The sequence below is a fragment of the Melanotaenia boesemani genome, chromosome 1 (assembly GCF_017639745.1).
Source record: "Melanotaenia boesemani isolate fMelBoe1 chromosome 1, fMelBoe1.pri, whole genome shotgun sequence".
Classification (NCBI taxonomy): Eukaryota; Metazoa; Chordata; class Actinopteri; order Atheriniformes; family Melanotaeniidae; genus Melanotaenia; species Melanotaenia boesemani.
This window is the reverse complement of record NC_055682.1, coordinates 11,618,653-11,646,644: the sequence shown is the minus strand read 5'-3', so window position 1 is coordinate 11,646,644 and position 27,992 is coordinate 11,618,653. Positions and strand designations below refer to the sequence as shown.

The 27,992-nt window shown below is 36.8% G+C and overlaps 1 protein-coding gene across 2 annotated transcripts in view; it reads left to right on the top strand.

Annotated features, from left to right (window-relative positions):
* The window catches only part of LOC121643919 (A disintegrin and metalloproteinase with thrombospondin motifs 7), a 124,266-nt gene that overhangs the window by 40,678 nt on the left and 55,596 nt on the right, over positions 1–27,992 (top strand). For both annotated transcript variants that reach the window (XM_041991545.1, XM_041991535.1), the window contains exons 8-9: positions 105–248; positions 13,700–13,844. In XM_041991545.1, the coding sequence (XP_041847479.1) occupies positions 105–248; positions 13,700–13,844 (289 nt within the window). The remainder of the gene's footprint in view (positions 1–104; positions 249–13,699; positions 13,845–27,992) is intronic.

The following is a 27,992-nucleotide window of genomic DNA, read 5'->3' as shown; positions in this document are numbered from 1 at the left end:
GTTGTAGACTGTAGCTTTACCTTGACTAGGCTGTTAAATGCTGTGCCCACTAACGCCATTTGCCCCCCGTTTTGTGGGATGTTCTTTTATTTTTTGTGTCACAGCTTTGGGATTCAGCATGATGGCAACGGTAATGACTGCGAACCCATCGGGAAACGACCTTTCGTCATGTCTCCGCAGCTCCTGTATGGCACAGCCGTGCCCAGATGGTCACGCTGCAGCCGCCAGTATATAACCCGCTTCCTAGAGTGAGTGACTGAACCACTAATCAATGTTCAAGGCTTTCTGTGGTGAAAAGGGTTTTAGTTCATCCTTATAAATGTTTAAAAAACAATCAGTAGCTATACAGTGTATATATAAATTATACAGTACAAATATGGAACTGAAAAAATAAAATGTGGCAACTTTTATACCAGGAGTTATATTTTGCCATTTCATGACATTTGGAAAAAACATGCTACCTTCCAAAATGTACATTTTTAGTTATAAGTGATGCTAACAGCAGTACCTGTGGTTGTGTTCCTGCACTAAGATGATGACAAGGTTTCTTAATAATTAGTTTTACGAAGAGAAGGTTTCCTTCCTGCTCCCTTTTATTTTTAATCAAAGACAACAGAAAGCGTGAGATCAGGTTATTTGTTTAATTCTTTAGGTGTAAATGCCATATTTTGATAACCTGTCATGATCCAACAAGAGTGAGCCTCAGTAAACGGCAGAAAAAGGAAGAAACCTTCTGTTCTTACACATTAATGTTGCCACCAAATGTTGCTGCGGTTGTAATATTGGTTTCTTAAAATGCTTTGACTGGTATGGTTTGGTGCTTTCAAATGATATAAAATTAGGATTGAGACCTTTCAAAACAAGAGCATCGCAATGCCACTCTATGCTCCGGGACTCAGGTCATCTACCTTTGTAATGACTTTCAAAGGAGCTGCAGTTGTTGTTCCATTTGCAGTTTACTGAGTTATGACTTTCTGCCTCACTTGGTAACTTTGAGTAAAAGCCCAGTTTTTATTAAATGAAAAATAACACTGAATTAAAAATTGGTTTTAAAACATGTAATCTCACCTAGAGAAACTAATCTAATATATGATATTTATTATTTTAATGCCAGTCCTGTTTTCTGTAATGCTTTAAGGCTTGCTTATCAAGCCTTGTGCATTCTGTAATAAATAAATTTATTGCAGCATTTATTTATCATGTCATAGTTCTAACATAAACTTTGAATCTGCCCACAAGTATATTCCTGCATGCTTGTCTATTTTAAGTACATAGCCTACCGTGTCTGTGTGTGAGCGATCGTCAGCTGCTGGCATCATAGACTTGATTTTGGTTTCACAAGTACTGAGTGTTTGAAATGTTTCACTGTAGTTGCTCCAGTTTCTCAGTTTCAAGCATCTGGAATTCATTTAGTGGGTGTTCAGCAACATGAAAACATGGTAGCTTTTTGTCTCCACTCTGAGAAGAAAAGACAACCACAGTGTGATATTTACACATGTGAGAGCTTGACACACAATTGCCATCAGTCTGTATTTGTGTGGGTCTGAATGATAATAAAGAAGCAGCTGTTCTCAGCACTGAAAGGAACAATTTTCAGATCATTTTAAAAAAATTGGAGAAGACCGCCTTCATCTGTTCTGGCAAACTAACTAGCATGTTAGCATGCTCAACGCTGTAGCTAAGTGCTGTTCACAGGGCTCTCAGTTCTAACGCATTGGGCTCACATACCGAACATAGTATTTCTCACGCTGAGAAATTATAGGACAATGCTGAAAAAGTCCAGCACAGACATTTTTAAACCGCCCCACTAGTAATTTGCACTGCACAATCAATCAAAGGTCCATGTCGCTAGTCTCTGGCTCTGCAGCTTTTGTGTAGGCTGAGCACCCTAAAGATACAGGAGGACAGGGATGCAGGTGAGCTGACAAACGTCTCACTGAATCATATGCCAGGAATCATTGTGTGGCAAAACCTAAGAAATTAAATATGTAATAAACTCCAAAACACAAGCAGTTAACTTTACAAGAATCAAATGTAACAGTTAAAGTTTTATCTATTAGATTACGCAATGTTTCCAAAGCACCTTAACAAAATAACTAGGCCACATAGTTATTGCTGTTAACTTCATTGCATATTAGAGATTGTAAATTCTCTTACAGTTCTTGTTTGACGTCGATGGACTGAGTAAAACCGGAGATTAGATCACTTGAATTTGACTGTACAAAAATATTAATCTGAATGTTAAAGTGGGCTGCGATGGGATGATCTGGTTCTTTCAATATTCTCGCCATTAATGAAATTAGTGTTTTAATGCTGTTGCTTACTGATAAAAATGGTCTAATAAGCTCATTAGAAATTACAAAGAAAAGCTGCAGATAAAACCGTAAAACAAATTCAACCTTCTATTTACTTGTTTTACTGTATAGGCAATGACTCAAAGGCTGTTGGTTCTGGGTTCAAAGTGTGCAATAGGGTCCTTTTCACTATTTTTTCATTTAAAACTGAACCAGCCCAGCCCTTGACATTTAATAAAAAATGTTGGTCTACTTTGTATTTGAATTTAATCCTGTCCTAGTAAACTCTACTGAGCAAAAACCTCCATGAAAATAAGACAGAGGCAGAAGGGTGAAATTAAACCTGCATGATGTGATTATACAATCATGATTTAAAGAGTATTAAAATAATCAGCTTTTATACATTTAACTATTTTTATTTTCTAAATTGATATTTATAAGAAATATTTTACTTGCTGCTATTTTATAAGAATACTGCTGCTAAAAACAGCCTATTTCTTCCAGTATTATTTGAAAATATGCAATACACTACTTTTGATTCATTACTGAATATTGTAATAATGTGATTAATTGTGAATAGAATAGAAATACTTTATAGAAATACTTTATTAATCCCTTTGGAGAGTCCTCAGGGAAATTTGGGTACCATCTCATCAATGATGTATCATCTCAGAAAATGATGAGATTAATTGTGGTTTAAAAATTTTAATCATTGCCTATCGTAGGTTACATTTTTGTAAATAGTCCAATTGTAATTTTAATATTTATTTTATTTGTATCTTTGTATGCATGCATTAATCACTGCATTTATTTGTTTGTTTCAGATGTCAGAGAAGAAGCATCTCAGCATTTTATCATTATAATAATGGCCCTCACATTTAACTGACCCAACCTGCAAAGTTGAGAGCCCTGTGTTCTGTTTTAAGATGTCAGATGTTTAGTCTTGAAGTGAAATGTTTTTCTGATGTTACTACTTCTGTGGTTACACATGCACTGTCAGTAGGGTTCAGTTTCTTGGGAGCTTGAATAGCTATTGCAAATCTAATGGTTAATCCTTAAACCAGTAAAAACAAACAAACAAAAAAAAGCTAAATCTGTAATTATAATTTTCTTTCAATTATTGGAAACAGTCTTACTTTGTTATAACAAAGTGTGCTAACATTTTGAACCCAGAACTATATATATAGATAGATAGATATACATATATGCTGTCATTTCCCCATACATAACAATTACATACCATCACACAAACACATGGGAGATCACTCATTTCAACTAAACGTGACTTGCAACTTGACTTTGACTTGAGCCATAAGAATTTAGACTTGACTTGGACTTGCCAGTCAAAGACTTGAGTTTTAAGTTGGACCTGCAACAAAGGACTTGTGAACATCTCTGGTAGCTAGCATATTAGCATGCTCAAAACCATAGCTCAATGGTGTTTGGAGAAAAGATTCCAAATGTTAAATCTTGAAATTAAATGTCTTACTTGCTGTTGCCTCTAGCTCTGTGGTTAAACATGTCGGAGTCATCAGTATTGAGCTTTTGAGGAACTTGAGTAGCTGCTGCAAATTTCTTAAACACCAAGTTGAACAAAGCTGTAATTTTGTTTGTGTTCCTTTTTTTTTTTTTTTTTTTGAAGTCCTGTTTTTTGACTTCCATTCCCATTTAGCTACCTTAACACTGTTAAATTTGGACAGATCGTCTTTTTTTCAGCAGACTTCACAACTGATAACATCAAAGCTTTCCATTTTGTCCATCTAAATGTCAGCATTTGCCCCAATTTTCCTTGAACTTATGTCGCCGCTTACTGCAAGACAAGGTCTCCATTGTATGTGGCTTTTGTTATTCCCACAGGCCCCCACAGCTCACGCTGGCTCGGACGCTGCCTCAGAGGTTTGATCTGTAGGTGTTATTTTATGTGGAATGTAGGAGGTTATTCTGAGCCGAGTTCGGATATTATCATATGTTTGGGCTATTCATGAACAGACGCCTTTAATGTCCAGAGAACAAATTCCAGTGTCAGAATTCTTGAATTGTCATGAAGGCATAATTCATTTACTTGTTGCATACCACTGAAATCAAATTAGTTACAGTTATGCCATAAAGATATCATGCAAAACATCACATTTTTGTTGCACATGAGCTATATCAATGTTGATTTAATTCTGAGGTGTACAAATATAGTACAGTTGATAAAGACATTCAAAGATGTTCTTGAATGGGACACTTGGTGGCAGCAATTTGTACTAGGTCAGATTATACTGTTCATTTAGTAAATTAGTGATTTTTATTATCCATTGCCAGGCTTATTTGGAGGCTGTGCTGCTTGAGTAGTTTCTCTTTAAATATTGGACTTATTCCTCATCTGTTTTGATGGCAACAGAAAAGTGGAGTCAGCTGAGTTCTCCAAAACCAAATTAAGTAGCAAACTAACACAGCAAATACTACATGAGGTGAGGAGGAAATCAAGAGGATTGTTAATATTAATAAATAGAAATTGAGAGCAAGGCAGGGAGAAAAGGAAATATAAAGCATTTCTTCCAGTTTGATGGGAAATGTGAGGTGGCAATCCAACAAAATGGATGAGATGAAAGCGCTAAAGTGGACACACAATCCTGCACGGGTCTAGTTTTACCAACCCGCACCCACCCAAACCAGTTAGGATAATTACCAAACCCGACTGGTTACCTGCAGATATCTCCCAGTGAAATCTGGACTTGACCTGTAAATATAGAACCTGCAACCTGACCTGCACATTGACACATTAAGTAATTGTAAATACACTCCCTTCCCTCCCTTCCTTGCATTACTTTTCTTTATTTGTTCTTATGTTCTTATGTTCTTGCATAATATTGCACTGAACCACTAGACTCTGTATAGTCTGTTATTTTGCCACTTGAGGGCTTTATTAATTTGATTCGGAGATTACTGCGCACAAACAGGATATGATCCACCATCCCTGGTTTCAGCTATGTTCTCAGTTTCTGAATCACATAACCAAAAGTGGAAAATTTTTCTCAATGGCTGTGCTGGATGCCCGGATGGCGAGAACATTCTTTGTAATAAGTGCAAGGCAATAAAGGCGAACCTGGTACCTGATAAGTAAAACACTTGACATGTCCACAAAAGTAAGAAAAAGATCAAGAGAAAAAATCCTTACCCGCAACCCGCTTGCACAAAATAAATACTGCCTGCATCTGTACCTGTGAAATTAAATCTTTTTTAACCTGCACTTACCCAACCCGTTGCAGGACTCGGGAACAGAGAAGAAATATAGAGAATGCAGTTTCATGTATTTTACAGAGTTGAGGTTGCTGGAACATATCCCAAACATTCATGTGTCTATAAAAATGCTTCAAGCCAGTATGCGCAAATCAAAAGCGAGCCTTCCTGTCTGTCTCAAGCACTCAAGCTAACAAGCGTCTGGAGAGACTGAACCAGATCACAGCTGCAGGTCAGATTCAGGATTCTGAAGAACGAGAGTGTTGAATTCTGCCGCACCTCTTTAGCATTAACCTGAGTCAGGAAGTAGTTCCTGTGCTGTAGAAGACATCCTGCCTTGTTACAGCCCCTAAAAAAAAGTCTTCTCTATCTGCCCAAAATTACTGCAAACAAGTTTTCCCAACATTCCACATAAAATAAGAAAGTCCTTAAGAAACTGTTACTGGCTCACCTAACTTAATTAGTAAATGCCTTTTAGGACTCATTACAGCTTGCTTTCCGTATTGGGGGAGGAGCTGAAAATGCCAATATCTACCTTCTTCCAAAGGTACCATAAGGATTATGTTCTTTGAGAAGTCCTTGAACACACAGGTCAATACTTCCACCACAGTCTATGACTACCGGACAAACAGACCACGGTTTGTGAGACATATGAGTTGTCTTAAAAGATGCTTGGGAGCACAAGAGCACCACAGAGGACTGTGCTCTCACCATTTCTTTTCACATTGTGGGAAAAAAGTGAAAAAAAAAAAAAATATATCATTGGATAATATTCAAAAATAATTTATTCAACTAAAACCTTGTTGCAAACTCAGCTTAACCAGTATTGGCAAAATCTAAGTGAGACAGAATATACGTTGTATATTCAGCAAAAATAATTGGGGACAGAATTTTTGAAACACTGGAGAGATGATTAATGTAAATAAAAAATAATAATGGTCCCAAAGCAGAAGCCGGTGGAAGTCCACAAACAAACAGATAAAACAGAATGATCAACTGGGTCGAAAGCTTGTGAAATCACTAAAAAAAATACTACAAATAAATTAATTATGCTGTGACAAAATGATCTTGTCTGTTAGATATAGGAGAGCCATAGGTAGAATGAAGTTTCTGAAAACCATGTTGATGTTTGGAGAGAGGTGAATTTGCTACAAAACGTTGAACAATCCTTTTGTAAACTATTTTTTTAAGATTTTGGAAAAACATAGCAAAATTGATAGCTGAAATTGTCTGCTTTAAACAGGAATAATCTAATGATGACTTCAGTTCCACAATTATATCACTTCCTTCTTGACTATTGGGTGGGCAAACGAAGAGATAATGGGATCATTTTCATTTTCTAGGTATAAAATCCAAGGGACTTTCTGGAAAAGATTGAATTTCACCTGCCAGATTCTGTCATAATTGAACAGAAAAGTCTTAAATTTATCTCCAATGTTTTATGAACTTTTGAAAGACTTGTCACCATCATTAACTTCTGTAGGCAACTCTACAGTAAAACTTGGTCTTCTAAGTAAGTTATTTGCTAATTTAATATTTATTTATTTTTTTAAATTTTATATGTTGAATGATTTATAAGAGTAAGATTTTAATTTTATTTTCGGTTATTGTGTGTTTGAGCAATTTGGGTGTAAACCGTACTAGGAAAGCACTTTTCAAAAGGAAAGCAGATAACTTTCATGGACTTTTGATATTCTAACTCTTCTAACGCTTCTTTTTCCTCATCCACAATATCCCAAACGATCACAGCAAACTAGTCGTTAAATTTAAGTCTATTTACTCTGTTCATTGCTCTTTTGTGTAACGTGTTTTTTTGTTTTTAGAATATTGTCAATTAAAGTTTCTGAGTTATTCTTAACTTTTGTTGATTTAGGTATAAGAAGAACAAATAACTGGAATGAACAAGTTTAAGAAACTCTCCAGTAACTATATATGTATTGTGTTTTAGAAGATTAATGTTCATGTCTGAGAGGATGTAACAATATTTGTTTCTTCTGTTTATTCAATCGAAACAGCTTGAAAAACTTTCATTAAAGTCTAATAGATTGATCTGGAGGATGGTAAAGAACACCAAATATAATATTTTTAATGCCAGCAACACCTATAAGTTCTATAAACAAAGATTCTATTTCAACTGAATTTGACTTAAGGGAAAGATCATGCCTCATTTTGAATCCATGATCGCAAAGAATTAACAGTGAGACCTAAACTTCAGGTTTATTATCTCTCACTCGATGAACAGAGTTTGAAAGTTTAAACATTTCCTTTAAGTTATCAGTGAGCCGAGTTTTGGTAATATTGATGTTTTCGTTATGACAAATAATGGACAAGTGTGTTAAAATTACATGAAAGACTTTTAATACTCAAATAAAATGTAGAAAAAGTATTGTATGGTATAGAGACACACACATAGTTAAATCAGGCTTTATTGTAAAACTTGCATGGTTTAGAAAAATTAAGAGAAGAAAATAAAATGTATGTCAGGTTAATGATCAAAATGAGAAAACTCAATAGTAACATGATCAAAAGGATTTAAAACTTGTGTATGAACTTCATACCTTCCATAGGGTATGTTTGTGGTGATGAAGTCCATGGTGACATACTCTTCAGTGGTCATATGTGAAGCTTTAGGTGGCATGGTCTCAGGTCTGGAAGACCTACTAGGCTGAGGCCACAAACAACAGAAGAGGATCAAAATTTCCTTTAAGAACAGAAAATCTTCCTAACTTGAACAAATATAGTTGGAAGAACTTATCTTGATTAAATTACCAGCAGATACACTGTTTTTATAAAGGATTTAAGACGTTTTGCAGGATTTTCTGCTGCTGCTGTATCAGGCAATCCGATGGTGTGGAGGTATAGTCTGAAACAACCACTGACCTAGTAGAAATAAGAACAAATTGATCAAGAAGGCTGGCTGTATGCTGGGCACAACTCTGCAGCTGTAGGAGGTGATTGTATAAATCATGCTGCACACATTTCTGAACATAATGGACAATTCTTCACACCTTCAATACAACTCAGTAAGAAAACAGCAGAGTGTTTTTATTGAGAGGTTTCATGAGGCCTGTTGTAGCACGAAAATATACAGGAGGTCATTCCTGCCGGCAGCTATTACCCTCCTGAACAAGAACGTGAAGTATTTATAAACTGACAATCAAGGCCAGATTAAATGTGCAGAGGGCCCTGGGCACAGAGTGTCCCGGGGCCCCCCCTCCCCAATTCAACATTTTAAAAATTGTCCATGATGCACTGTTAAACTACATTTCTAATTTTTCTCAGCCAGTGGTACCAATAGCAATACACCAGACATTCTGGTGTAACTCACTGGCTTATGTACATTTTGTTTCATGTCCATCCAGGCAGTCTACATTTCAGATTTTTCCGTTAATCAATAACAAACACACACTTACACCTATTAACGTTTCATTCCTGTCTCTGTCCTACTCACCTGTCTCTCAGTTCTTCTGTCTTTTCATCTCACAGCACTCCTTTGGTCCTTGCTTCTCAGCTTTCAACCCCTGCCTCAGTATGTCTCAGCCTCTTCATTTCCTATTTTCTTTTCTCCCTCTGAGAAAAAGTGATAGGCCTATATATATATTATGATATATATGATAAAAAATTATAAAAAAAAAAAAAAAGTATCTGATATTAAATGGAAAATAAAGCAAAGTTTCAAAAAGGAGGCCCCTTTTAATGATAATGATAATATTATGTTTCATGTGCATTATCTTCACATGCACTTGGCTATTTCTCAAGGATTGTGTTTTCCTCCTGTCCCATCTCTGTCTGCCAGCACTTCTGTCTCTGACAGACAGCTCTACAATAATCTGGTCATAAGTTATCAAATGTTGGTAAGAAATAGCTGCAAACGTTTGTAAAGGCTGTGAATTTTCTTTTTTGTCAGATATTTGACAGTTTAGCTATAACTGGTTCAGGCTGCAGGGCACCGTGTACATGATCTGTTTGTGTTACCAACCAAACAATTTTTATTTTATGGTCAAAACTTTGGTCTGATAAGAGCAAATAACATTACATTTCACAATAACTCCCAAATTAGTCATTTGATGCGTTGTTATTGCAAAAAAATAAATAAATTAAAAAAGCGAGAGAGCATTATTAACGTAGTCTTACTCTCAGCAAGACCGCAGCCATTAACATGAACACGTATAGCAAACCTTACCCCCGTTGTTACATCAAGCTGGACAGCAAGAAGGATTATATGTAGAATTTAGTGTCAGATTGACAACTTTTCACCGAAATTTACCGTGCTGTGGTTAGGAATAAAATCCAGTGTTTCCTCTGCAATGCTGATGCCAACACACTTTTGTTGGTCAACAGTGTCACCCATTGACCCTCGCGGTGTCAGACGGCGACAAACTTCATGAAGTAAAGGTCTGTGTTCTTTGAGTTTGTTACATTTGAAGTTTCCCACTTCCAACAGTCAAGAAATGCTCAAGTCCTTCCAGATTTCCTTGACATCGTTAGTACATTTCTCATCTGTTCTTCTCTGACATGCTCAGAAATGCCGCCTTAGCAACGACAGCGGTTCTAGCCCTGGTGTTTGCCTGGATTTGTCTGTAGACCGTTCTCAGCTTTCGTCACTGATCACGTCACTTGCACATCGGTGACATTCATGGACGTTTAAAAGATCAACAAAGCAGGTGTTCTGCTACCAGCTCAGCTGCTCCAACTACCTTTTTGTGTCAAAAAATAAAAAATGAATAAATAAACAATGGTACATCTGTGTTGTGCCTTTGCTATATCATTGGTGGCAAAGTTGCTATAGAGCACATATGTCAAACTGGTCCAGCAAAGGGCCGTGTGGCTGCAGGTTTTTGTTCCAACCAAGCAGCAGCACACCAGATTTGACTGATTCAATCAACTGATCTCAGTCTTCAGACAGCTGATTGGTCAAACTGTGTGCTCTTGGCTGGCTGGAACAAAAACCTGCAGCCACACGGCCCTTTGCTGGACCAGTTTGACATGCCTGCTATAGAGTCTATGTAAAGAGCTAAAGAATTAGACTATTGGTGACTGAGGGATCCAATAATGCTGGCAAGGTTGCACTGAGCTGAGTACTTTAAAGAAAATAGGAACAGCACTGCAGCTATTACTGTCTCACAACTGTTATCAAAACACTGCACTACTACAGGTGGAAACAGGTTGATGGCCTTAAGCTAACAGCATAACTTATCATGATGCAGTCTTTCTGTTCTTCATTCTGCATTATTTAAACCCTTTTTTTAGCAATTAGGATAAGTTAGGATAAGTCTTTCAGTCATTTACAAAAAATACAGTTTATTTCAGCAAACTTAATTCTTTGTAAAAGTTCCTACTGAACTTGTTTGAGAATGTGTTTCCTGCCTATGGCTGTCAAATGCTATGAATGTCAGTTAATTAAACAGTAAATAGGCAGAAAAACGTACCCCGCTTTGCATTTCTGTGTTTGAGGAATCCTCTTTTAATCAATACAGACCACAACCTTGTGGTACATTGAAGGAAATTTGAAAACACTGTTATCCTTATCATATGTTCCACTCCACAGCTGATAAGTGGGTTTATACACCTCTGCGACACCAGTAATTATTTTTCCTGGAGGAGCCAATTATGATTAAAAAAAAAAAAAAGTATTCACCCTGGTATTCACATAATTGAAAACACTCAGACTTTGTTTGCATATTGATTGGCAGGTAGTGAAGGATTGGAGATGATGAGAATTGGTACTATAATTATAAAAATTATACATGCCTTGAGTTTGATTTATACATACAGATAGGCATTACAAACCGGTCCTTGTGAGGATATAGTAAAGGTAAAAGTTTATCAGAACTTGGGTAATTGTTGGCTGTCAGGAGATGATAATTGGAGATCAAGTTTGACTCCCTATAGTTTGAAATTTTGAACTTGTATTGGAGCAGGCTCATCAGACCAGCCAATATATTTCATGTCAGAACACGGTGACAGCATGCCCAATTCCTGACATGTCTGACTTTAAATTATCACCCCCTGGTTAAAGACTTGTCATTTACTCTGACATTGGCACCTGAGTGAATAGCTTCATTAATTTTTTGTCTGCTTGATTTGCAGTGGTGTTTTTTCAAGTGTTCTTTTTCTTTTGTTTTTTAATTGGCTCATTATTTTCTCACTGTTTTTTTTTCTTTTGAGTACCTTTCCGTTTCTATTTAGTCTTAATATTCCTCACTCTGGGCATTATAAATATTTATATTGCATGTTAATAATGCCACATGTACTTTTTTCCTTATTTAACATTTCAAAAAAGTTTTTCATCTTCATCATTAATATTTTTTTTTCTCTTATGCTGTTTAGTACCTTCTTCAGTCTCTTTATCACCTCCAACTGCTGATAAGTAGAAAAGTGTGAAACTATAGGCAGGAACATAAACCACATCATCCATGTGTGCTAATTGATCTACATGCATCTTCACATAAACCAGTTGTAGATTTCACCATAAAAACACAGCTTCATATTTTCGTAAAGTTCTCTGCTGATGTTACACATATTTTTAGAATTACTGTATTACTGCAAAGTGTTTTCAATGTTAATGAAAGGATGAAGGATGAAGGATTTCGTTTGCAAGTTTGTTGTTTTTTTTGTTTTTTTTTTGTTTTGTATTTATTCTCAGTTTTTTGGTATATATATTTTTTTCCTTTTGCAGTAGGAGCTGAGATGTATAGAAGTGTAAAGCTGTCACCTAAATTTAAGAATAGGACCATATTACGTTAATAGATTTTAAAAACTTGAAACTTATTACAATATAACGTGATATGTGTCGTGGTAGAACATTAACTATATTAATGTTTTCATCTTTGAATGAGGAAACTATGCATGCAGTAGATCGGAGAAGTGCCTGATAAACCAAATGTGATTAAGTTGTAGCTCATACTTCGCTGAAACATGGCGAGATTCTGCTGTTGATGATGCTGTGATAATGTAAAGATTGCACCCTTTACCCAGACAGGACTACATCTTTGTGTCAGCACCTTATTCTTCCTGTAGTGTATATAGTTTTTATTCTAGTTTTTATAAGACAGCTAGGAGAGTAACACATATAGACAACCATGCGCACCATCCCGCTGCATCACTCACATTCTTACTGTATAACAATAAATCAGAGTAAAACAAAAAAAGCTGAAATGTTTCTGGCATCTTCATATGTATGTTCCTCCAAAATTCCTAGGTCAAAATAACATCTGCATACTTTGTGTTTCACATTCTAACAATAAAAGGTATCACATTATAACGTGAAGTATTTCATGTTTTTACAATGAAACTTGTTATAACGTGATATGGACCTAGTTTTTTTAATTCTGTGACAGCTGTACACTTCAGTGGACATGTTTTTACAGCTTCCACATATTATTTCTTTGTCTAATAATTTAAAGGTGCCATATTATACATATTTTTAACAATTTTATATGGGTGTCAGCGGTCCAACAACATTGATTTCAAAGTGTATTACCCAAAAATTCCGCCTTGATTCTGAATTTCAGCCATTTCAAAAGTGGCTCTAGTGAGCTCTACTGAGAACAGGCCGTTGTGTCTGAAACTTTAAGTGCTCATGACTGGTGCCTGTCCATGCCCCTCTCTGGGGGAGGATCTGGCTTTCACTGGTACACGCTCAGTGATTTTAGAGGGCAGGCTTAGCTAACCGGGGGGACGGGCCAGTGGCAGTATCCACTACTGGCAGGAGTGGGTATTTCCCTTTGTGACCTCACGAAGATCTCAGGCTCACCCGTTTGAGCATACATTCACTAAAAAATGGAGCAACCAAGTGAGAGAGGTGTCAGAATTTTCCCATTTTTGGGCCTCATACATTGGCTATGTGGACACATATGACTGTTAGAAAACCGAAAATTAATTTTACATAATATGGGACCTTTAAGAAAGTGTGTTTGTGTAATTGCCTGTTGACGGAGATACTGTAGCTGTTTCCTATTTCTTTGTTGTTTATTTCAAAACAAAGCCATGCATGGCACTCTGAATATTTGCTAATACATACCTTAGCATCTCTATGTTAAGGAATAAGTGATGCAGCATTTCTAAACTGCTTAAAACAGTGAGGTAAAATAAAATATGATAAAACTGGACCTGTTTATAGAAGTGTATAACTTTTTAAACTTTTTAACTGTTCACCCCCCTCCTACTTTTGGTTTCAGTCGCGGCTGGGGTTGGTGCTTGGATGATGCCCCGGGGAAGGACAGGTTGTCTCTGACTTCGACACTTCCCGGTGTGCTGTATGGTGCTGTCCATCAGTGTCGCCTGCAGTATGGGTCTGGATCCCGGCTCTGTAACGACATGGATGTAAGTTTCTCTTGAATTTTAATTTTATTTTTAACAAACAAAAAGCCAACCTACAAATCTATGTACATGTTTTTCACTCTATGTTTTTTTGTTTTAACTTATCACCAAGTTTTGTTTTTTTTATATAAAAATGTATCTACAAACCTTACTCCCTTTTCTTCATTTGCTAATGACTAATTGTCTTACTATTGGTTTTACTCTCCTGTGTTTGACTAATCTTCATTTGTACTATCTCTAATATAAATTCAATCAAAACTTAAAACATCACTTGCAAATTTATACTGTTGCTTACTGTCATCAGAGCCTCATTAACTGTATCCCAAGTCATTAGGATACCTAATTTTACTGAAAAGGTGAAATAATGGGCAAATAAATGAGAGAGGCACTTCGCTCCTTTCTTCTCTTTCAGCTCAGTGTTTACAGAAGCAGCGGTGTAAACATTAGATCCTTTAATAGCACCACCTTTGCTACAATTCAGGCAATCTTCTCTTGGGAAAACAATAGCTGAGTCACATATCAAACAAATATTTGCCTGAAAAGTTTTTCAAGTAATTTAAAGTGTTTTTGGAGTTTGGGGTGCTCAGCATTTTCAATATCCACAATGAATCTATGATTCCAGCAAAATCCACGCTGCAAACCATCGTACAGAAGGTCAGCTTACCATTTTATTGCATCAGGAGTCCTTATGCAGGGTGTCTTCAGCTGCTGGGTTCCCTTGACTATACTAGGCTATAGTGTTAATTAAGTATGCTTCGGAACTGAAGGGAATATTTTTAATTTGTGGATTAAAAGTGTGCATCACCTTCGCTACAATTATCTCAAAACCAGCACCTGTATTTCTGTTGTACTATAATGCGGCGGGACACATATATAAGACTGTGCAGCTTTCATACAGAAAGATGCTCTCTACATTTTTAAAAGTATATATGCCAAGAAATATCCTCATAATATTTTTTGGATTATCCACATGTAAAAAACAGTGTGTGCGCATGATCCTGCAGATATTTTCTTTAGAAAGCATTGAATTAGAGCCTTTCTGCACACAACCAAGGCAGGGTTACTGCAGTTTGTTCCTCACAAAAATTTCAAATTCACGTTTGTGTAGATGATGGCCAATGTTTAATTTATTAGAAGTTATTTTGTCACATAAATAAATTGATACACATAAAATTGATCAGTTGGAACATCAGCAGAAAGGAAAACACGTGGGGATATGCAGTATATGTGGGAAGGAAATACAGAGGAGGAATAATACATGTATTTTTTTTTTTAATTAAAAATTAACAACATTGTTCATTATAAAAAAAAGTGTAAAACAAAATTTGTAAAAATTCTTTAAGAAAAATACTATAAAGAAACAAAAAATGTAAAGAAAAAATTATAGTGTTTCCATTAGAAAATAAAAAAGACACTACACTGTAAATGCCACTGACAAATACATGGTAGAATAAATAAATAGGAATACTAACACAAAGTTAAAATATTCAGTTTTAACATGACAGAGGGAAGATAAAAGATGCAGGGAAGTCAATACAAGGAGGACTTCACAAACATATCTTACTGAACTAGACTGAAGGTGCAGATGATTTCAGGAACCCAATTTAGCCATAACATTTTGAATAAACTGAGGCAAACATTTATGTTTAGAGCTGTGTAATTTCTGATAGGAATAGCTGACAGGAAGCACAAAAATACAATACTCATGGAAATCCAGGAAAATCCAGACATGATCACATGAGCAAATGCTGTGTGAGCAAAGAGAAGATCTCCTGCCACCCACAGACAAAGAACCCCGTCTTGAACTGTAGAAGGTTAAGAGGAAACACTTGGCTGAAATAAATATGTTAATCGTAATTGCTTCAGCCAAATATTTAGAAAAACAGGAGTTATCCAGTTTTAGTACAAAAAATAAATAAATAAAAAATAACTGAGGCTGAAAAATTGGAAATGACAGACTTTACTGAGGCTCTAATGAATACAGGTAATTTTATCAAAGACTAAACAGCTCAGGAACGATCGTTATATTCTGTATCTGCAGCAAATGTTCAAAAAGGAAATGGGTTTGAGGGACACGGCAGAGACTGAAAATGTTTATGACCTCTATGAATATTTTGAACAAAAGCTCCAGTGAGGAAAAGAAACTGAGGGCAGAGATGAGCAAAGTGGAGGCTGGCAAATCAGTCAGGCACTTCTCCAAAGATTAGAGGATGCCCAAACAGCCACACCGAGGCATTACAGCTGAGAGCCACATGCTCATTGATGGGCTCAAGAATGAGCAGAATGAAGTTGTGGTTGAAGATGGTGAAGAGATCACCCACATCCTCCATAAAGAGAATGTCTAAAGATGGAGAAGTCTTCAAAAGAACACTGAGCTGAAAAAAACAGGTCATGTGCCTGGACGAGGACTTTCTGCCAGATTAGAAGAGGTTTTCCCTTCAGGAAGCAGAAGAGAAGAGCACTTATTAACCTCCTAATGTTTGGTTTTCTTTTTAAACACGTACATCACTTGTTTAAAAAATAAGAAGAATAGAAACTATGGCTGTAATGAGGAATCTGTAAAGTTTTTTCTGAGAAGCAATGGGTTGATCTTTAGTTTTAAATTCTGTGAATTCCAATAAGTTGTTGATTAAAAGGGGAAGTTTCTATGCTGGCTTTCTGAACAGAGCCCTGTTTTACCTCTAATCTTTGTCTTTATCACGTCATTACTTGAGAGCCTTGAAGTTACTTTTTAAAGTTTTCGAAAGCAATGAAACTTGTTTAATGAATTATATATAAACAACTATGAATACTAGGGATGAAGTGAGACCACAAACAGAATAAAAGTACAAGTACGGCAAGTTCATTTGTGTACTTGTCGATACTAAGTACCAGTAAGAGTACGAATTAAATCCCATTAAAGTTAAAGGAGTGTGGACCGGAATGTCAGATGCAACAACTGAGTGGTTAATTGTGTGATATATCAAACAGATCGTCATGTAGCTGTCCTGTAAATATAAGTATCAAAATTTTTATAAATAATTAGGATAAAGTTGTTTGTGGTGGATTCGGCTCAGAGCTGTAACAAGGCAGCTATATGCTAAATGTACACACTAATTCTACAGATTAATCTCTTTGCATTTACACAATGTTCTAGTTCTAGTTTTTTCCACATTGGTGTCAGGTTCTATAGTAAATGAACACTGTGTACAAGTACACACAAATAGCATCTGATAGATGTTGGTAACGGTATCGGCACATCTCTAATACTAAGTTTTTTTTTTATATAAACATTTTTATTACTAACACTACAACTATATAGATAATAGAGGACAAATGGATCTGAGGAAACTAATCGTCTAGAATTATATTTGTAATAACTCCAGAGGGTTTAACAAACATTTACAGCTGCAACATACTCAATGCAATGCAAGTATCTTTGTAAAATGATGCCTCACATGGCAATTGGAAACATTTTACATTTATTGTTGAAGACAAAACTTTTCTAAAATACATGTTGATGCACAGTTGTAACGAGGAAGTGGTATGGTTTAAAATGCATAGATCATCACTGATGCCTTGCTACTCAGCAGGCTTCAGGCTTCATATCGTCCCTCTCGTTTCTTTTTCTTCCCTCAGTCCTTTGAGCAGTTGTGTATTTTTCAAAACAATCAAGCATTCAGGCCTTTAACACTAGTCGTGAATTAATAAGGATTAGATGTAGCATCAGCAGACAACTATTTACTCCTGCCATGAATCAGTAATGCAGTTTATAATACAAAAATATAGCAAAGAAAGGAAATCTGTGTATTTCATGCGCTGCTGTGACTTTGGCCCAACTTCAAGTCATACATTAAGTGCAACAACAGCATGATGTGTAAACTCTGCAGGAACAGACCATGCAGTAGCAGGTCTGTCTGTAATATTTGAAAAGCAGGAATCAAATGATCTGTCTGAAATTATATTTAAATTAATCAACCACTTAGTAAATTAAGTCCATATTTAGTTAATTTGATTAAGGACAGGCCCCTGCAGTATCATATGTATGCATGGCGTTTTGTTTGTACTGGTGAGAGCTCTACTAAATCTGACTTTATTTAAAGTTTTCTTTTAAGCCTTCATTCTTTTTACTATTATTTTAACACAATGTTTTTAACTGTTTGACTTGCCCCACCATCCAGCTGTGAGAGCTGTGGTTTTCTCAGTAAAAAGATTGGAGAACATGAACAGAGGGTACCCAATCTGTACCACATCCAAAAGCAACCCAGCGATGACCACTTGCACCAGCTTGGGGCTAAACCCAAAGCTCCAGCTTCCTCAACCCTACTGCATGCTGAGCCATGAACCCAAGCCTGGACTCACAAGAAGAGCCAGGGACTGGTTGGAAGCCACTGCCACCTGTCTCCCACCTCTCCCCTCCAACTGGATAACTGATTCAACATCTTCAATTTGCACGACTTTCCACCACTGGCTGCAGATTCATATCCTGTAGCTACTTCACTGATGTCCCATCCTGTCTGAAAATTTGAAGGGCTAAGATAAACTTCACACCAGCACCAATAGCTGCCAGCCAGCAAGATCGCTGTGTGGAACGTCCACTCCAGGTCCATCAATCGCCAGAGACATGCTCATCACCAGCTGAGTCCCTTCCAGCTACTATGGAGACTCTGTGGTGAGGGGCCTTCAGAAATGGGTATACTGTGTTTTCCAGGCGCTAAGGTATCTGATGTTATGGCTGTGGTACCTGGCCTGCTCACTGAATACTCCCATGTCCAGAATGTGGTCATCCACATCTGGTGTAAAGATATTTCCAGCCAAACATAAAATATTTTAAAGCATGATTTTAGGATGCTTTTAAGTCTCCTTAAAACCATTGGCAAAATGTTTTTTATATCAGCACCACCTGCCCCATTCAGACAAGGCAGTAAGTGTTTTCGCCGGACACTAAACCTCAACACAGGCCGGGCAGTGTTGCCACTTGCCCACTGTTACAGCTGGCCTTTCTGCCTGCTGACCAGGCAGCTTCCTCTGATCTGTCCACCTCAAACCGTCATGTACCAGTCGATATCCATTATCACTGATCATGTCACAGGTCCAAGTTTCTGTTATTCTGTCTCTACTTCAGACACCAAAATAGACTTTTTTCAGTATTCCACCAACAAGTCTTAGAATTCCAATAATATTCAGTCCATTGACACTAATGATCCACCATCTGACAAGACTGCAGTAGAACCCCCTTAAGATTGCTCTTTTAAATGTTAGATAACTTTCAAGTAAATCCTTTATCATCAACAACCTGATTTTATATATTAAGACTGTCTGTGTTGTTTTTTTTTAACGGAAACCTGGCGTGTCACGGGTGCAGCAGTTATTCTCACCAAGGGTTCACCCTTAAATTATAATTTCTTATTTTCTATCAGAGAAGGCAAAAAGGTGGTGGAATAGTTTCAGTTGCTCACAGTTTAATTTTAACAAAGACAATCCCATTAAAAAAGTTCTCTACATTTGAGTATGTGTTTAGTTTATTATCTTGGTAATAAACACAGATTTTAAGTCCCCCATGCCACAATCAGACGCTGCATGTGAGGATTTTGCAAATCACTTCAGAAGATCAATAGGCCTCATTCACCGATTTCATCTAACAAATATTTTTAATCTTGTTTTTAAGTTGTACTGAAGAATTTATTTTTCAATAAAAATCCTCCATCAGAATCACAACCATATTCATTGGCCACAACATTATTTGTATTTTTTTACCCTTATATTGGTGAAAATCTCTTGTAAGTTGAAAGGATGGACCAGCAGGCCTTACTTTGCATAGATAAATGCTCAAAAAATAATTATAAAAAAAAAAAAAATATATATATATATATATATATATATATAAAACATAAAAGGTCAAGACTTACAGGCTGTGCCCAAACAGACGCAGACAGGTGAGACAACAGAATATGCCAAAAGAATGAATGAAAGCAAAAAATGATTAAGATGTGCACTGAAACCTGATTGTCCTCATTTTTAAAGTGATACACATGGTTATAAATAAAAAAAATACAGTGAGATTTAAATCATATAAAACAGCTAACTCATTGCTCCTGAACTTGGACAGTAGCCTGCATGGTCCCATCAGTGTGTCAGGATGAACATCCCCATGGTGTTGTGGCTAAAGTGTAAAGTACACCGCTGTTTATTACATAGCCTACTGTTTCTTCTAGAGTTTGGAAAGCAAATTGTCACCTGCTGTGGCATCTTTTTAAGATGTGGTGCACCAGTGGAGGGAGTGGTCTTTCTAATTAAATTAGTCTCATTTACCTTTTTTAATAATTACCAACCTATAACCAGTTTACTGTTTTTAGGTAATGGCATATATATGTGTGTGTGTGTGTGTGTGTGTGTGTGTGTGTGTGTGTGTGTGTGTGTGTCCGAGAGAGAGAGAGAGATGGAGTGAAATAAGGTGTGTTTTAAACTACGATGTCATTCTTAAAAAAAAAAAGAAAAAACCAATGTGTTTGCAGTTTACTGGAAGTGAGACTAATGCGCCAACCAAATTACTACTCAACACAACAACATTCATTTTATCATTACTAATAAAAGCTTTCTAATGAACAGACAGTTTAACCTACAGAAATACCAAACTGCTGTTAAAAGAAAAATATTCATATTTAGTGATTTACTTGGCTTTTGTGTTTATAAACTGTTCATTATTTTCAAGTAAATGATTACATTTTACCTCTCTCTGTGGTAACTCTGTGTATGACTAAATCAATAAATCACCTATCCATGATGCACAGAAAAATATTAAAGTGTTACATCAAATTAGGTTTTTGTGGTTAGAGCTGTGTTTGAGAAGAAACACACAGCTTGGAGCTGCGTGACTGTCACTGCACTAGTCCAAAAGGGTAGAAATCATGAAGCATTTTTTGATGCAGATGTTCTTGCCGCTGTGCTCAGTTGTCTCCATGAAAACTGACAGAAATAGTTACACCAAAGGTAAATTGAAATCATGATTAAATTTTAGATCTGGGCTCCTTTCCTGCCTTGAAGTTTGTGTTCTTCGTTTGAACCCACTCTCCAGTCTCAGAAAGGTATGGGAGTAGGTCGTTTCTGAAGCACCACCTAACAAGACGATGTGATGGAACCTTGAAGTCCCTACAGGCTTTCTAACAGACCTTTCATTTTGTTGGCATCATATCTGTAATTACTTCAACAGGGCCTGATGTGAAAGCCCCATCTCCACTGACATGAGCTGGATTTAAACTCAGTTATTCATATTGCGTAAGTCAACCTCACATCTTGTGCTGCTTGTGGTGGTAACGTGCGCCATACATGGCATGCACTAATTACAGTAGGTCCTGTAGAAGTCATTAGACAAATCTATATGTAGGCTAAATTATTTATTTTTTCAAAGCCGTTTAGCTTGAAATGGCTGATGTACGTTATTTTTTTAAGATTGTAATGGATGACAGATTTACTGTAAAAAGAGATCTGACAGAGATTAAATAATCTTCCAATAAAAAGAAAATAATTGTAAACAAACAAAAAAGGCATGTACCAGTGGATGTTCATACTTTAAACTGAACTAATAAACTTTAAAATCCCAGAAATTCCTCATACTGTAGAAATCTCTCACTTTATTCTGATCATATATCCTTGATACATAATAAAAATTAACATCCTTATTTTTTTAGGCTAATCAGACTAAAACTATGGGTGACATAAAACTAAAAAACAGTTCTTAGGGTGTTCTGAAAAAACTAATACCTTTAGACGCTTACAACCCCAGTTTAATAAATGTTGGAATGCTGATAAATGTAAATAAAATCAGAGAGCTATGATTTTAGCTTCACTTCCAGAAATCTCATAAACCCATATTATATTTCCAACAGCACATCATGCATATCATCATATCAGCAGTTTAGAAATTTTAGCATTTAATGAAAAATATTCACTCATTTGATGGCAGCCACAAATCTCAAAAAGTTGGTACAAGAGCAACTAAAGACAAATCACAAGGCACAGCTGGAGGATCATTTGACAGCTAATTAGGTTGTACTGGCAAGAGGTCAAAAATATTACTGGATATAAAGAGTGTTTCAGAGAGGAAAAGCCTCTCATGTAAAGATGGATAGAAGTTCAACAATATGTGACTAACTGTATCTAAACATTGTGAAACAATGTAAAAAAATAAAATAAAATAAATAAAGGTTTCAGTTAAAAATACTTACCATCACACAGGGCCCTAAATTGACAAGCACCCACCTGTCTCACAGATCTCATCCACATTTAGATCTAACAACCAGAACCTGCTGTCTGTCCCATGACTCACCTGAAGATTTATGGGGACAGGTATTGTTTCCACTGTTCCTAAACTCTGGAACGCTCTTCCCGCTAGCATCAGGTCTGTTGACGGTTTGGACATGTTTATGTCTCAACTCAAGACACACTCTGGTTAATCTGGAGTTGCTGGAGTCCATGCTTTTAGTTACATTTGATTTATTTTTATAAATTTATTTTTAGCGTTGTATTTTTATTGTAAAGCACTCGGTAATTTTATTTGTGAAAAGCGCTATATGAGTAAATGTTATTAAAATGATCCACAATGTAAAAGTGCAAAGACATTGATGATCCAATCATCTGCAGTGTATATCATCAAAAGATTCAGTGAATCACTCTTGACTACAAGTCAAAACTGGATACTCCTGGTCTTCAGGCCCTCCGGCAGCACTGCATTAAAAACAGGCATGCTTCCGTAATGGAAATCATTGCATAGGCTCAAGAACATTTCCAGAAATCACTGTGTGTGAACACAGTTTACTATGTATTCTACAAATTCAGGTAAAGCTTGATAGTGCAAAGAAGAAACCATATGTGTCATATGCTCTCCCCAGAAAAGCCTATCTCTCTGATGGTATGGGATTGCATGACATGGCTTATGGCATGGGCAGCTTACACTTCAGTGAAAACACAATCAATGCTGAAAGGTATGTAGAGGTTTTAAAGCAGGTGTCCAGCGCCGGTCCTCGAGGGCCACAATATTGCAGGTTTTTGATGTCCCCCTGCTCCAACACACCAGATTTAAATTGATTAGTCATTGTGCAGAATTTAGGCTGTTCCACAAGAGATTTGCATCATTGTTTGATTGAGATCTAGCAACAAGAACCATGCTGTGTTCAAGTGTCTTAAATCCCCCCCTTTCCCCCATTCTGACATTCGGTTTGAACATCAACAATGATGACCATGACTACATGCCTAAATGAGTTGTTACCATGTGATTGGCTGACTAGCATTTGCAATAACAAGCAATTAAACAGATTTACCTAACAAAGTAGCAAGTGCTGATAAATCTCATGACAATTAAAATTTCTATTTCCATTAGTCTTTTTTCAACTTCATGTTTTTTTATTTATCTTTTCCTTGACAAATGATTTTCCTTTTCTCTATTTTTAAACAGGTGGTCAAAAAACACAGATATGCACCCAGTGCACTATGAACCAGGTCAAAGATATCCAGGGTGTTTTTACTGACATTAACATCTGAAATCTTACTAAGAGACAACACACAGTAAATGAACCTGCATTTTCTGTTTTACGATTTGTGTATATTCACATAAAAGTGGTGGAGCTGACATTAGATGACCAATCATAATTATCGATCAGCATCTATTTCGCATATAAACGCATATAAACCTGAGCTAATTTGAGAATTTCAATATTTACAGAAGAGTGAAAGCAACACAGCTGTTGCAGCAAAAGCACGGAGGACAGCCAGCAAAACAGATGAATAAATTAATACATGAATAAAAACATAATACAATTCAAATCTTATAAGTATATTTGAATTTATAATACAAATTCACTCATCCGGCTTAGCAGTGGATGCCCCTGGACTCCACTTGTTTCCTCCACCCAGGTGGTGATTTGCTAGATTGGTTTAGCCTGATTATACAGCTTTTGCTTGGGAATGCTTCCTAAGGGATCCTAGATGGTTTAAAAGCTTGTAACCTTCAGCAAACATTGGCAGAACATTTTAAAAAACTTTTAAGATCTGTAACCTTTAGAAACCCCAGAAGAAATCTTTCATGAGTTTGCTCAGCCGTTTGCTCAGTCGTCATGATCCACTGAACTTCCAGCTGCTTTGTATGATAAGCAACATCAAACTGTAACAAAAGGATTCAACTGAGACCTGCAAGATGGTTATTTTCAAGTATTTGTAAGCATAACTCCATCCTTAAATTTCAGAGTTGTTTTACAGCAGTCACTTTTTCCTACATTACTCTTTGTTGTGATGGAGCATATTCCAGGGAGAGATCTATTGAGAAAAGGCTCTCATGGATTTGCAACATCCTGAATTATTTGAGGTGAGGGATACTAAGCATGCACACATATACAAACATCTTTTCAACTTCATCATTCTGCCCCTGCTGTCTTTTAAGCTACTTGTTGTTCCTTCTTCATGTTGCTGTCACTTTTGATTCTTGTATGTATACTCTATACCAATCTGGATCTGCGGGTTTGGTGGTTCTTTGATTTTAGGACTTCCAGCCCAAGTATAGATGTTCCTGTACACTACCCCACCCATCTGGTCATGATGCTCCATGCATGTCCTATCTGCTTGCATCTTACACACTGCCGGTATGTCCTGGACTGTCTCAGAGGCCCCTTTGTTCATCCTGCACCTGGGCTCAGCGCCTGTTCTCGTGTGGCCTCCATGCCGTCTTTCAGTACCGTTGTTCTAACCACTGATAAGACTTCTCGATATCATCCACTCTTTGATCTGTCAGAAGTGCATGTTATGCTGGAGCTTATCCTTCCATGACGGTTCCTCCTTTCCCTCATTGGGTTTCAGCAGCCTGAGGCATTCAGTTGGCAGTATGTATTTCTGTACTTTTGCTGTTTTATCCTGCATATTACCTCTGATGCTCACTAGCAACCATCCTCCCTGCTTTCTGCTTAGTGTACAGTCTCAGGGTGCTGAATTTGAAGTGAACCCGTCCTTGCATTATGAAGAGCTTTCTTGTCTTGTTATCAGGGGTTTTATCTCTTCCTTTGGCCCGGTAACTATGAAAACCAGGTATATGATAATTAACAGGACATTTATGTATGAACAGAAATAAAAACAGGTCATTACTGTCAGTCACTGTTAACGCTTTCTGAAAGGTCAATGGTTGAATTGTTTTACATACAAAAGCCATCTTTATTACAGTGATTTTGGACAAAATGCAAAATGTCCTCACATTCAACACAAATGTCAAGCGAAACCAACAAGAAAGGGCTGAGACAGCTGCACCAATCAACAAGGAAACTTCATGATAAACAGTATGTTTGACCTTTTGATATAATCAGTCATGGATTTGCCCTCTGTAGAAAATGGATGTCTCTTCACTGGACTTTTGAGACAATTATTGCAATCACAGGTCTATGTTGTTGTTGGAGTTTCTTTTATATTCTTAGTAATTAACGTTAATGTGTGAATTAAAATTTTATGCTTGAGCTGGAATGTCAGAGGGTTCCTCCCAAAGTCCAAAAACATGCAAGTTAGGTTAATTCAGTGTTTCCCAATCCAGGTCCTCTGGACCCCCTGCCCTGCATGTTTTAGATGTAACCCTACTTTAACACCTGAAATAAATGAATGACTCGTTAACAGGCTGCAAAGAACTTAATGAGGAAGTTCATTAATTTGAATCAGGTGTGTTGGAGTAGAAATGTATCTAAGACATGCAAGGTAGGGGGTCCCAAGGACCTGGATTGGGAAATATTGGGTTAATTGGTGTTTCTAAATTCTCCCAAGGAGTGAGTGTGAGCTTAAGCAGTTGAGTGAGTGGTTAGTTTGTAGCCCACTTGTCTTGTGCTCAAATACATGGGATTAAAAGCATCAAACAAGAGACTAGTTTTAGATTTTATGCATTTCTAGTCAAAAACTGGATTGAGGTGTATATTGTCTCTTTAAAATAGTTATAAAGCTTGATTGAAGTCATTAACTTTGCGAAGCATAAACCCTCAAAGTAGAATTAAATAGCTAGCAAGATTTTCTCAAATAATAAATAATTCCCTTAATGCTTTGGGAGCTCATTGATAGTTTTATATTTTATATCACTTTCTGTGCTGTGAACTTTGTGAAGATGACATAAAACGGCTTATAGCTATTCACATGCTCTCTTGGATGTGCTGCTTTAAATGGAGTCCCCAGGAATTTACCCTGCAAAGAAGTAATCTTCACAAAATCCTGCTACAAAATCTTTGCAAAGGTCAAACAAACATTATATAAGGACTTAATTAGTCAGCTGCACATTTATTTATTTATTTTTTAGCTTTGGGCCAAACCGGGCACTGTTTTCAGTTTAAGCAAAGCTAATTGACTTCACACATGCAGGCATTAAAGTGCTGAGTGTCTTCTCATCTAAACCCCAGAACTTGTTTTCTCACATAGTGGAACTGATCCTTTGTAAATCTTTACCATTCGTCTTTAAAGAACTAATTGCTAAATATCTTAAAACAGTAAATGATGCATAAGGCCCTCATTTCGTAGAGGACGCTGAAATCTGTTATGTCTTATGAGATTACATGTTCTATCAAACAGAGCAAAAGCGCAAGTCAGTTAATAGGTAAGAACACCAGTCACTTACATTTCTGTTTTTCATGCAACACACAAGAGCAAAGTTAGTTTTCACTCCTCATACTTTAGCAGCCTGCATGTTTTTTTTTAATCTAAAATTTGCATCAAATGCAATACTTGTGCAAATTTACTTTTTAATAGAATATATTTGCCTTTGTAATTTAAGCATTATCACACCCCTCCACATTTCTGCTAGGCAGGCGGCAGTCCAGGCATCTGGGCTTTGCAGAATGCCATTTTTCAATGCAAAAAGACAGACATGCAGTTCTGCAGAAAGCTAGCAGTGCATTTTGCACCAGGTGAGTAGAGTAGTACATTTAATTCTCATTTTCTTTGCGATCTGATACCGATACTTTGTACAGAAACCTAATTTGTTTGGAAAATCCCTTTCAAAGCAGGCAACACTGAGGGAAAATGAAATAATAGTTTACATATTTATATCAGACTTAGTTACTCAAGCTGAAATAGTAAAATGGATAAGTAAACAGAAACACAATAACTGCATATGTTTGTCAGCTTCTACAAATTAAAATATTTAGTTAACCATCTGTCTAAACAAATGAGAGTGTTACATTCTGTTAAATTCTTTTTGGTGGTACTTTATAATTGTTTTTCCTGTTTTATTGTGGTGCTTCCTGTTTCTGGTCTGGGGCGGCATGGCTCAGTGGGTAGAGTGGTTGTCCTGCAGCCCAAGTGTTGCCGGTTCGAGCCCGGCCCGGAGAGCTCATGTTGAGGTGTCCTTGAGCAAGACACCGAACACCTAATTGCTCCTGATGGGTCATGGTTAAGCGCCTTGCATGGTAGCTTCCGCCATCAGTGTGTGAATGTATGGGTGAATGTGACTTACATGTAAAGCGCTTTGGATAAAAGCGCTATATAAGTACAGGCCATCTACCATTTAATCGAAATAGCTGCGTGAGAAGCACCTGTGATCTAGGAGGCAGAGTCTGTAAAGGCTCCTGGCTAATCTCTTTTGCTCTCTCTCCTCCATCCAGCAGCAGCAGCAGCCACAACAGGGTAAAAACCCATTTTAGGAGTCTTTTTGTTTTTCTTTTCTTTTAAATTATTATATAATTAAATTATTAAATCAACTCGATCAATCTCATCCCTGCTCTGGTGTCCATTGTTACGTTCCATGCTTGATCCATGCAGTCGTAACAAGAGGGATAGATGTTTTTGTCGTTCTATCCGTATTTTTATTTTTAAAACCCCCAAATGGCAGTTTTACTGAATATTTACTGACACACAGCCTCTGCAGCATCCCTACCGAATCTAGGCCTGTTGAATTAACGTGAGCTCACCTCAGAGACATATCACTCCAAGCTTAAGTCATACGAATATGTATTGCATAATTTTCTTATTTTATAACCATATTTAATGCTTTACATGAGAAAACAGGATGCACACATGCTCCACATTTTCTTCCTCTGAATAGTGGTTAGTACCTGCCTGCAGCACCAAAGGACTCCAAGAGTGACATGCCTCGCCCTTGCAGCACTTGTCCTGCTTCAGTCCTCCTCTTCCTCATCATAATTTAATTATATCCTGTGTTGGTAAACT